The sequence below is a fragment of the Corella eumyota genome, chromosome 4 (assembly GCF_963082875.1).
Source record: "Corella eumyota chromosome 4, kaCorEumy4.1, whole genome shotgun sequence".
NCBI lineage: Eukaryota > Metazoa > Chordata > Ascidiacea > Phlebobranchia > Corellidae > Corella > Corella eumyota.
In genome coordinates, this window is record NC_137493.1 from 12,593,281 (window position 1) to 12,605,890 (window position 12,610).

The 12,610-nt window shown below is 27.4% G+C and overlaps 1 protein-coding gene across 1 annotated transcript; it reads left to right on the forward strand.

Moving 5' to 3' along the window:
* The first annotated feature begins 1,916 nt into the window (after positions 1–1,916).
* LOC145750872 (uncharacterized) lies at positions 1,917–12,182 on the forward strand. Its single transcript, XM_082566945.1, has 30 exons — positions 1,917–2,019; positions 2,175–2,351; positions 2,626–2,776; positions 2,898–3,007; positions 3,180–3,353; positions 4,273–4,470; positions 4,643–4,755; positions 4,856–4,963; positions 5,093–5,269; positions 5,603–5,734; positions 5,831–5,915; positions 6,215–6,332; positions 6,421–6,455; positions 6,990–7,075; positions 7,250–7,319; positions 7,842–7,951; positions 8,024–8,120; positions 8,199–8,266; positions 8,411–8,545; positions 8,632–8,760; positions 9,117–9,256; positions 9,536–9,671; positions 10,023–10,123; positions 10,247–10,359; positions 10,557–10,627; positions 10,794–10,913; positions 10,977–11,114; positions 11,220–11,365; positions 11,496–11,631; positions 11,764–12,182. The coding sequence occupies exons 1-30, from the start codon at positions 1,929–1,931 to the stop codon at positions 11,836–11,838; spliced, it is 3,540 nt and encodes a 1,179-aa protein (XP_082423071.1). The 5' UTR covers positions 1,917–1,928; the 3' UTR covers positions 11,839–12,182.
* The last annotated feature ends 428 nt before the right edge of the window (positions 12,183–12,610 follow it).

A 12,610-nucleotide genomic window follows, 5' to 3' on the forward strand; every position in this document is an offset into this window, starting at 1 on the left:
GTATTTATTTAATAGGTACAAATATGGTGTTGGAATCTCCTTATGCTAATGTTGTTAACACAACATCAGTTAATCAGGTTGGTATGATTTAAATTTCACTTAAAACTCTTTAATTACTTAAACCATTGTAAGAAGCGCATTTGGCTGCCGGGTAAATTTTGTTGCAAAATTATCGCTATGCCTAAACAATCAAAATTTTATACTCTAAATTATTGCCACCAAAAATATTTAATCACTTTTGTTAACAAAAATTTGCTCAACTTTTCTTAAAAATAAGTTATACATTTTCCGCCGTATTGTTCAGCAGATTTTGGATAATGGGTTATTTCGCAAGCCTACTTTCGTAGGGACCTTTTTATTTACTATTTTTCCTTATTATCATGACAAATTGTTGGCATGCTACCATAACTCCGTTTTTTATTTAGTTGACATTTTTGCGTTACGTTAATTTAACCCATAATTTTCATTATTATAAAATCTTGTTCAATAAGTTTTAATTTAAAAACCGTTATTTATATTTTTTAGAATTCTGTTTATGAAAACTACCGCTCACACTATTAGTGACACCGTTTTAAAGTAAATAAACTTGTGATTTTTTTTCGATTCAATTCAAATTTGGTGAAAATCTAAATATATTCATTCTTATGTGAGTTTTTTTAGGGCTAGTTTTATTACCCGCTTTTTGGAATGCTACTGTTTTAATATAGTAACACATTTCCCGTTGGCGATTTTACCTGTTTACTAGAGCAGTCTTTGTTAGTTTAAAGGCACATGAATTCAATCACAAACATTTAATAAAATGATTTTATATTTTGCTTGTTAAATTGTACTTCTTGTGACTTTTTTGTGTAAAAATATATTTTTGAAATTTATTTTTGTTTTTTCTTGTTATTAGGTTTGCTGTTAAATATTTAAATTGCTCACTGATTGTTCTATTTTACATTTTTTTTCAATAACGAAACAATGTAATTTAAAATATTTTCAATTTGTATTGGGACTTCGTAAACTTTACAATTTTAGGTTTTGTTAGCCTTTTCATTAAATGTTCATTGTTAATTATATTTCTATATTAAAGTGCACTTACAATAGACCGAAACTCTTACGTGCTTTAACTAACCTTCTGGCTAACTTACACCGGATATATTAGTAATCCAAGATTACGTAAATTGCTTTCGGGGCATTTTAAATAAGGGTAGAAATCAATATACTTTGTTTGAGATTTATTTATATAGCTAAGAAAGGGTTTTGTTCACTTTATTGATAAAATTTCAAAAATTTTTTATGACCTATTGATGTTACTTACGTATTACAAGGAAGTATAGTAGGTTACATGCATACATCTATCTAGACAATTCATGCAACAGACTTGAAAAAATGAGTCACGAGTTGTCTATAGTACAAACTTATTACAATGTATTGGCATATTAATTTAAAATAAAAGTTTATATATAAGTCAATTTAGATGTTGAGAATGATATTAAAAGTAATGGCATTTTGTAATATTTGGCAATTTTTTGCCTATTAAGGCTACTGTAAACGATAATTATTATTACGTTTTTATTATAAAAGTTACATCAACTACTATACTGGTGGCTTAGATATATACCATTTAGTAGAAAAAATAAATAGGTTTTGCCTTAAATTTAAAAAAGATTCGTAAGTTTTATTGTTGCCTATTAGAGATGCAATTTTAGAGGTCTTACGTTGAACTAACTTATTTAAAGAACATTAGGCTATAAGTTAACAGTTCGTATTACGTAATAAATGTTTGTGTAGTATTTATCTTCCTCTATGCATAGTATTGATTTACCGATGAATAATAGGAAGTTACAGTTCCAAAACTATATATAAGACTATGCTTTAATCTTATATATTAGCATTACCCAAGTTTTATGTTTTTTCCACTGTAGTGTATTCATCGTAAAAACATGAAAAATATTGATGTAAAGCTACATAATATGTGTTGGATTTATAAGCTAATTTTAATTATTTTATATATTGCAACTTTAAGTGAAGGAGGTAAGAATTGATTTATTTATTTATTTTTTTTTAAGTCGGCTTTAAATTAACTATTAATTCGGGGAAGTCCCATTTTATTATTACCACGTGGACTTGGCCATTAAGATTAAACAATATCAGTTTACACTCATAAAAATGTTTGAATGTTTATTAAGCTTGTAGTGACAACGTAGTTGGAATTGGGGATACTGTCTACAGTTTATCAGAAAATCAACTTAATGTGGAAAATGCTGAAAATTTTTGTAAAGAAAATGGTGAAAATTTGGCTTTAATTCAAAATCAACAAACAAATGATTTGATTATTAATCTTATTAACAACAAATATAGAAATGGTAAGCGTAATTTTTTTTAAGCAATTTATAGCTTAACTTAATAATATTGAAGACTGCTTTTTTGGCCAGATTGAGTTATTTTTGCATGAATATTATGCTCACCAAAATTTGTGTCTACAGGTGGAAATAGTTATCTTTTATCAATTTATATTTTTTCACCAATATATACATTTTTCACTTATGACTTTTTACAAAATATGCTAAAGCTAAGTAACAGTTTTTTGTTGTTTGTGCTATTTTGTTGTTTGTGCAATTTAAATTACTTGTTTTAAAGGTTTGCAAAGAGTGTGGATATTTTATAAAAGAGTAAATGATGGACCTAATTATGGTCGAGGATACAGATATGCTTTATCACCTGAAGAAACAGATGGTTGGATGAGTGCTGGTCGTTTAGGAGATATTGCTTATGTTGATCTTTATAAAAGGTTTACATCATAACTTGTCATGAAAACAAAAATTAAATGTTTGACTTTTATAAGATTTTATGTTGATTTTTATTTGCTTAAAAAAGACTTAATAATCTAAATAAACTGTAATTTATTTTAGTTCAAGACCAGGATTTACACAACCTCTTACGTTTTGTCAATTTCGATTTACAAGGTGGAGTATAACAGTGGGACCTATACCTTCTATTTGTGGCAATACCCCTGCTGTAGGTAAATATATTTATATATATGTATTAAATCTAAAAAAATATCTATATACTTGTTAATACAAAAACAGTAATTAAAAATAATAATAATGACAAAAAAAAAACATTTATTAGTAACATATTAGATAATTGATTAATTTAAATAGTCAGTAAAGTATTAAATTCTTTTTAAACAGGACGAACTGTTTTTGACTTTCAATTTTTTGGATCTCGAAATAATGTTAGTTCATTGGTAAGATATCTTTTAAATAGAGATAGTCAACCTTTTTCCACCAAGTTAACTGCAACTGATGATTCAAGTCTTGGTATTGAAGGATTTGTACACTTGCAGGGAACTACATTTGTACCAGGTTTCAAATACTCTTTTTTAAAAAAAATTTTTATAAGTTTTTTTTAGTTAGTTTTTAATGTAAAAAAATGAGGTTTTTAAATCTACAATATATCTTGGTACCCTTAGATTTTAATAATTTTTAACTACCTATGTTATTATTATTGAAATATTCAATATGATATTGGGCTTAAAAACTATAAACTTCTGAAGTTTTTTATTAAACACTTGTTATTGTTAGCAATTACCGGCAGCATGATTTAGTGGTCAGAATAATTCCTACATTACATGAGGTCTTGGGTTTAAACCCCAATGCTCTCATGCTGAATTGTCCTCGAGTAAGGCGCTATAAACGCTATTAACCCCTGTTGAGCCAGCACCTAATCAGCAGCTCAATTATCGGGCAATTATAATCTATAATATTTCAAAGTGTCAAGGGCAATTTTAGACTGGGTCGGGGTAACTGATGTTACCCTATGTTTAGGTATTGAAGTTGATCTTTCTACATCGAGAATAAGAAAAATTTTTGAGATATTTTACCAGCATTAAATATACTTCAATTAAAAAATGATTTAGTCACAGAAACACAGATTAATGTGTTGTCTTTATTATTAGTTTATAATTGTAATAGTAGTTTTACATAACCTTATTATGCCTTGATGACTGTGTGGTAAAGTAATTTGTATTTTAATGGTACTACTGTTTTTGCATACTGCTACATTATGACAAAAAGGGGCACTTTATACTACTGTTTTTACATACTGCTACATTATGACAAAAAGGGGGCAATAATTGATACAATTAACATTTGTTGTTTAACCATTTTAGATATACCTGACACACATGTAATAATTGAAGCAAAATATTCAAATAACAAAAAATTGTTACAATTATGCTGCTGTTAAAACCAACCCATTTCTTTATATTTTTTTACATTGTAGATGTGCCAGAAAATGTAATAATTGGAGCAAAATACTTAGGTAACAACTGGATTTGGCCTGATCAAACTCCAGTTAACTTCTTTACATTACCACAAACTCCTTCTAATTTGTGCACAGCATTTCATTATGAAAATGAGACTTGGAATTTAATTTCAATTAACTGTACAGAAACTTACAACTTTGCTTGCCAATATCAATGTAAATTTTTGTTAAATATTATTTAAAAGTTTTATTAAACACTGGACTAACCATTTAATTGTTTTTTGTTAAACTTTTATATATATTTATCATTCAGTAATCTTTGTTATATGTTTGTAATAAGATATTTTTTTATGTTATGTTTGTAATAAAATTGTCTTTTGACATTTAGTGACTACACAAGCTTACCCTGTACAGTGTAATGGTACCTCTATTAATGTAACCTGGAGTACAAATTTATTGTCACTTCAATCAATCTATTCTAACTTGAACTTGATAACAAAGGTAAGATTTTAAAATTTATGATTACTTTATATTGCAATGTTTATTGTTTATGTAAAATTTTTAAAAAAATACATCGATTTTGTTTTAAATTTTTTTACAGGTTGAAATTATAGTGTCTGGGAGGATACTAGCTATCAACCCATTCGATTATGATCAATTTAATACTGTTTTAGGAGGTTTAACACCAAGAACTACCTACATAGCAAGGGTAAGATTTAAACACTGTTTTATGTTTTTTACAAATTAAAATTAAAAAAAGAAACATTTATCGAATGACAGTTTATATTTAAACAAAATATTGTTTTCCTTTTAGTTTTTAAAGTTTTTTTTGCATTAGGTGACAGTATCACTGGGTAATTGTGGTAGGCAATCAGTAACATCAAATTCAAGTGTTACAACCAGTTTTGGAATTCCTGATAACATAACTTCATCTTATGTTGATTCAACTCAACCTAATTGTGTAATTAAGTGGCCAATACCAACTAGTAATGTGGATGACATTCTTTTGTTTGAGGTAAAGTTATAAATAGTCGGCAGCGTTGTGTATTGGTAAGAACACTTGCTACACTACCATGATGTGGGCTTAATCCAACTGCTCTTATATTGTAGTAGTCTTAAGTGAAGCGCTATAATCGGTATAAACTCCTACTGAGCTAGCACTTAATCAGCTGCATAATTACCGGGCAATATAATTAAAAAAATCTCAAACTCATAAAAGGCAACTTGGGACTGGGTCGGAGTAACTAATGTTACTCTATGTTTAGGTCGACTAGATGTTTATTATTAACATCCTAAAATTTAAAGAGTCAACGTCAAAAATTTTTCGTAAAGATTTTATTTGGTTTAGATTAAAGGCCAAAGCAACACAAATACATCATTAATTACCATCAATCCCAGCTCATTAACTACAATGGAAAATGAATACTTTATGGAAATACCTTTAGATGTTCATAACTACAACAAAACTGTTTCTTTTAGGGTAATGTAAAATATTTATTTTATTTGTTTTTGTAAAAAAATGTCTTTATTTTTTACACTTTAGACATATATTTTTAGTTTAAAAATGATTTTTTAGATAAGAGCAAGTTCTTGTGAGGGTTTTGGAGAATGGGAAAATGTAAATGGAACTTGTGTTTCACCAATTAAAGTTATAGAAACAGGTAGAAACATTGTTTGTTATTTAATGTAGTAATACATATTTACATAATGCACTAAAAATATATCTATTACTTAAGACTAGGTCATAAAATTTTGATATTTGTTTGGCTTATTCCTTTAAAAATATTTTTTTCAAAAATCTACAAACAGAATATTATAAAAACAATACCATTTCGTCAATAAACATGCTGGCTACTAAGCTAGAAAAGTAAAAATTAAACTAAGATTAGGTGAAAAAAACAGTATCACATTTTAAGGATAATTTAAAAATTAACTATATTTATTAAATTTTAAAAATTAGGTACTGGCGGCCAAACAGAAACAAATGGGGCAATTGGAAGCATCGTTGGTTCAATCTTTGGCGTTATTGTAATAATAATCATCATTGTTTTGGTTATTATTTTTATAAAAAAAAGAAGGTAAGAAAATTAAAAATGTAACCATAACAAAAATTTCGAAAAAAAAAAAACATGTGGTATTTATTAGAAACTTTTTTTTTAAATTTAGAAATGAAAACAGCAAAGTCCCACATGTAACAGTTGGTATGTTATAAAACCTATTATAAATGTTTGTATTAATTTTTTTTAAATTGTTTTATTATTTATATGTTGCCTAAATGCCATTTTTTTTAAATATTAGATTAACTTTTATTTTAAATTATTTAATAATTTAACTACACCATGAGGTGGTGGGTTTAATCCCCACTGCTCTCATGCTGTAGCGCCCTTGAGGCAGGCGCTCCTGCTGAGCCAGCACTTAATCAGCAGCATAATTACCGGGCATTTATAATCTATAATATTCCAAACTGCTAAAGGCAACCCGAGACTGGGTCGGAGTAACTGTTGTTACACTATGTTTAAGTCGCACATTCAACTTTCTCACATCGAGGATAAAGATATATACAAAAAAAAACTAAACTTTAAACACTTGTGATGAACTGCGTAAAATGCCTGTTGATTTGCAAATAAAATTGTGAGCTTTGCAATATTATTAAGTATTACTGGGACTATTTAGAATTTGTCAGCAGTAGGAATCAAACCCAAGATATATGCTTTATATTTTTTTTTAACTTTTAGCAAGTACTTCCATGGAAAGTCCTAATGTCGATCAAATTAATAATTTACAACAAGCTCTACCAAATACACAAGCAACTGGTGCCCCTGTAAATAGCTAGTTTTTATTCTTAATAAAAAAATAATTTCCTTAATTTAAAAATTAATTAATTAAAAATGGAATAAAAACGCAGATCTAAACTTTTATTTAAAAATTCAATTTTGGCTTAAATTTATCTTACAATAATTTATATTTATTAAATGTTGAATTATTATCAATACAGAATTCCAACTATGTCAATTTTGTTCCACCATCAAACAATCGAAATGCTGACTTAGATGAAACTAGTGCAGGTAAAAACATTACCCATGTAGTCATTTGAATTAAATCATCTTCACATTTTTAATGTAAGAAACCTGACTCACAATCTAAAATTACATTAAATTAATACTGTCATAAGTTGTCTGGCTTGCTATTTTTTGATTAGAAACCGGCAGCGTGGTGTTGTGGTAAGAACACTTGCTACGCCACACATAATGTGTTTAATCTCCACTGATCCCATGCTGTAGCGCCCTTTAATCCTCACTGATCCCATGCTGTAGCGTCATGGGTTTAATCCCCACTGATCCCATGCTGTAGCGCCCTTGAGTAAGGCGCTATAAACGGTATGAACTCCTGCTGAGGCAGCATTTAATCACACTTTCGACTTTCCCACATCGAGGATAAAGATACAAAAAAAAATTAGGTTTATAAATATTGAAACCATGATCTAAGATAATAGCATTTAATCCTTTGGTTAACATACTGGTTAAGTTAATACAATTTGCTTGACATGGTTTTAGTTTTAAAAAATTATTGTCCTTTTTTGTTTTAAGTAAATTTTGCCAAGAAGCCATCTTTTTCCCCAACTTTTATCAAGGGAAAAGATCTTCAATCAAAATATGTTGATATTATTACCAACAAAAAATTACAGACCTCATTTCAGGTATAAAAAAGCCCATTAATTTTTTATTATATGTTTAAGTAAGAAAAAATTTCATTTTCTTGTTTGTTTTAGAAATTGGTTGATGAATGCAAGAAGTTTGATAATCCATGTACAAATGCAAAACTTGAAAGTAGCAAGAAGAAAAATCGTTACAAAAATATTTATCCATGTAAGTCTAAATTATTTACTATCTTGTTTATTCAGTAAGTTTGTGTTTTAAATTTAATTTTTATATTATTAATTTTAGTTGACCATGCTAGAGTTATATTGGAGGATAACAAGGGCGAAGATTACATTAATGCTGCTTTTATGGATGTAAGTATAAATTTTTTATAATTTTTTGACTTAGTTTTTGACTTCGAAAATTAACGTAGTAAAGTCTATTACCTTTTCACTACTTAACAAAATTTTTTTAGGTTTTGTAATAACTCTTTTATTATTTTAAACAAATTTATTTAGGGTTACAAACAAGAAAAGAAGTTTATAGCAGCACAAGGCCCAACTAACTTTACTGTAAACGATTTTTGGACAATGATTTATCAGCAAAAATCTAGTGTTATTGTTATGCTTACTGGCTTGATAGAAAATGCTAAGGTAACTAAAATGTCTGTTTGTATAAAAATAAGCAAATAACATATGTATTGTATTCATGTATATGTAAACTAGTACTTGATTTTTAGGAAAAATGTTCCCAGTATTGGCCTAACATCAACAAAAGCAAACAAGTTGGTAAATTTCAAATTCAAAATGTTGAAGAATCATGTTCAGAGGGAATCTTTAGAAGAAAATTAATTCTTACTTCTTCCGATGTAAGATAAATTTATAACAAAATTATGGTTACTCAAGTTTAATCATAAGTTATTGACAAAATCTGCAAAGTTTTGTTCACCCAATTAACAAATCAATATACAAAAAAATTTGTTTGAAATAAATGCAAATGTGTCCTAATCTTTATATAATAGATTAGTGTACTGTATGTATTTATTTATTTAAATATAGCCTTTAAAATAAAAGCAATGCCATTTGTGACTAGCGGTTGAATTATTATTATTATCATGTATTATTTGCGATCATATTACAACGATTAAAGTACATTTAGAGACCAGGCATTCAACTATATATACTAATGGATTAAAATATAATAAAACAGAAATTGTATTCATAGGTCAAGCATGAAATCATACAGTTTCAGTTGGTGGCCTGGCCTGACCATGGAGTACCAGAAACTACATCAACTATTGTTCATTTACATGACATGGTAGAACAAGCAACTGTTGACACATCACCCATTATTGTTCACTGCAGGTTATTGTCAAATAAGCTATTCACACTTGTATACTAAAGTTTTCTATTCAATTTATTCCATTTATAATTGTATTTTTTTTTTCATTCAAAAATGTTATTTTCATTGAATCCATTGAAAAAAAAGACTTAATAGATTTGTTAAGGTCAATAAAAGTTAGGCTAGCATGAGTAATAAATTACTGATTTTAAACTACTTAAAATTATATAAGTTTACATGAAATATTAATATCTTTCCTACATTTAAATTATATAAAATCCTTTAAATATATTTAAATGCAGTGCTGGGGCAGGTAGATCAGGAACTTATATTGCAATGGACATTTTATTTCATCAACTCAAAGATCAAAAGGGAGCAGACATTCATCAAACCATTCTTGAAATGAGAAAGAATAGAACTGAGATGGTGCAAAATGCTGTGAGTAACACTTCTAAAATTTTATATTGTTACTTGTACATTGTTAGTCATGGTTTCTATACATTCAATGTGTTTCGATCTTGATTCATTTTAGATGTAAAAAGGGCAAACGTTTAGGTTTTATTTTTTATAAAAGAATTTAATAATACACCAACGCTAATTTAGTATTAAACTGAATTGAATAGATTTTTGTTATTTATGTTGGCCAATTTGTTTATGAACTGACCTTTAGAATAGTCTCAAAAATAAAAATATGAAACATTTGGTAAATTGACTACATATTTGAGAAATGCTTTTGGTTTAACTTAAATCTTTACCACTGTCTAAAAAGGTAATTTTTTTTTACTTCAGAACCAATATGGATTGGTATTTAAACTTGTAATGGAACACTACATGCTTCCAAACAGTGATCTGTCAGTACAGGACTTCTCCATATTAACTAGCAATGGAATGTGAGTAAACTGTTACCAAATGAGAGATTCTGTTATTTTTGAAATGAAAATATATATAATGTTTGCTGCAGTACTTGCTGCAGTATAAAGTAGATATTTATATAAAAATTCCCTTAAATCTAGAAGCAAATTAGCTCAAACAGAGTTCAAAAGACTAAGTACACTTGTAGACTTGCATACTTACTCAACAGCTGATAATAACTCCAGTAAAAATGTTGATCTTCTATGCAGACCAAGTAATTTCTTTGATCTGTAATTAGTCACAAATAACATTATTATTATACCTTAAATAAAATATTATTGTTAATGTATAATAACAAATTAGTAACAGCATGTTTTTAAACTAATATTTGTAAATTATGATTGACAATAATGGAAAATTTTAATACATTTAATTATATTACTCAAAAATATTTTTTTATTTTTTGTTTAGATGATGAAAATATTGTAATGGTATTGGATGGTTTTGGGTCAAAAATGTATGTTAATGCATCTTATATGCAGGTTAGTTAACATAACTTCTTGAAGCTATTTTTGAGAATGGCATTAGGTTTTAAAAACCATTCAGCTGTTAGATCAAATAATAACCATAGGTTAAAAACATTTCTTAAGACTAAGCTAAATTGTTAAAATCATGATTGGACTACTAATTTTAACTTTTTTTTTGTAGAATGCAGAATGTGTTAGAAAGTATGTAGCTGCTCAAAATCCTCAAGATGACACTGCTGAGATGTTTTTGAATATGGTTTCTCAGAATGCTATTAACACAATTGTACAACTGGAAGATGTGGTAATTAGTTATCTATTATTAATATAATTTAACACAAACAAAAGTTTAACCTATTGTTTATAGAATTGCTATTGGATATCAGCAACTGCAGAAGGTGAAAGCATTCAGCATGGCAACTTTTTGGTTAAGGTCGTTAAAGAGAATGTAATGGAAGGCTGTATTAAAAAACTTCTAACCCTTTCATCTAACAACAACCAATTTGTAAGCATTAAAAATATATATATATTAAGTTTATAAGCATATTTGTTTTTAGGGTTTTCAAAAATTTAAAATCAATATTTTAAACTATTTTTAAAATTTTACAAGCAACCCAAGTCAATAAACCATTTGACTTTGACCACTTGGAGTAGTGATACTACCCCACCAAGTGTTGGAGTTTTGCTTGATGTTATTAACAATCAAATGCTATTTTCAAGTGACTCGAAACACAGTTTGTCACTTGTACATTGCAGGTATACAAAATAATTTTTAACAAAAATTACATTTTATAATTTTCTAAATTACTTTATAGTGTAACAGTTAATTGCCTGGCAGCACTACAAAGCTTATATTATTTTAATAGCATATAATATTTTATTACAGAAATGGTTGTACAAGAACTGGCCTTTTTGTTGCACTGATGAATATCTTGGAAAGATTGAAATCCCAGCGTAGGATTGATGTATTTCGAGCAATCAAAGATCTTAGAGATATGAGACCCAACATGGTCAATCAATTTGTAAGTAACTTAAATTTTTAGTTATAATGTTATTTGGAAACAGACAAGTTAATATTATTACTTAATGTTAAACAAAAATAACCCCAAAATTGGATAAATTCACTTTTTAATTAGCAATATAATCTATTACAGGAGCTATATCATTTTTGTTATGACTTTGTTTCTCAATATCTTCAAACCTTTGAAACATATGGCAACTATGAATAATATTCAAATTCCGTCTATTGGATAGAATATAAGGTTTATAAAAAATTGTTAAATGTACAAATACCACTGGTTTAGTTATAAACCCTACTCGACAAACCTAATCTATTTTTTATTACTTTGTTGGAAAAACTTGAAATTGAGAAATTTGCTGCACAAAACTTTACACACTGTACTGTTAAGAAACTGATATATATAAACTTATTTAAAAGTTTAAACAAAGATACACAAAATAAACTTTAATGTTATAAAATCTGTAACCCTATATTTTTTACTCTAAGTGAATGATTATTTTTGCCAAATAATTTGTATTTAATTTTAGATGATGTTGTTTTTGTATATTTTTATTATAGCATATTATTTAATTATGTGTAAACTATACTTCTATTTTATGTGTTGTTTATATTAAAATTCATAAATTTTATAAATTAAGTTTTTTTTTCTGGTATTAAGGCGGGTAAATGGGTACAACAAAACTCTAGTTTTTCTTATAGCTTACACACTATAACAATAGTGTTAACATTATGTACGGCTATGTTGTTTCTGCGTTAAAGTTAAGAAAAATTTAGGCATATTGTTTTTTAAGTTAGTAGTTTATGGTTTACTGTAAATTAAGTATATATTGGTAAAGGGATTTTTGCCTGAATGGATCACATTAAAATCATACAAACATTACTTAATACTATTTTAGTTACGCAATCATGAAAATATAAAATTTTAGATATTAAGGGTCTTTGTTAAAAAAAAATTTAAGTTTGACTTGTTCTTATAAAAA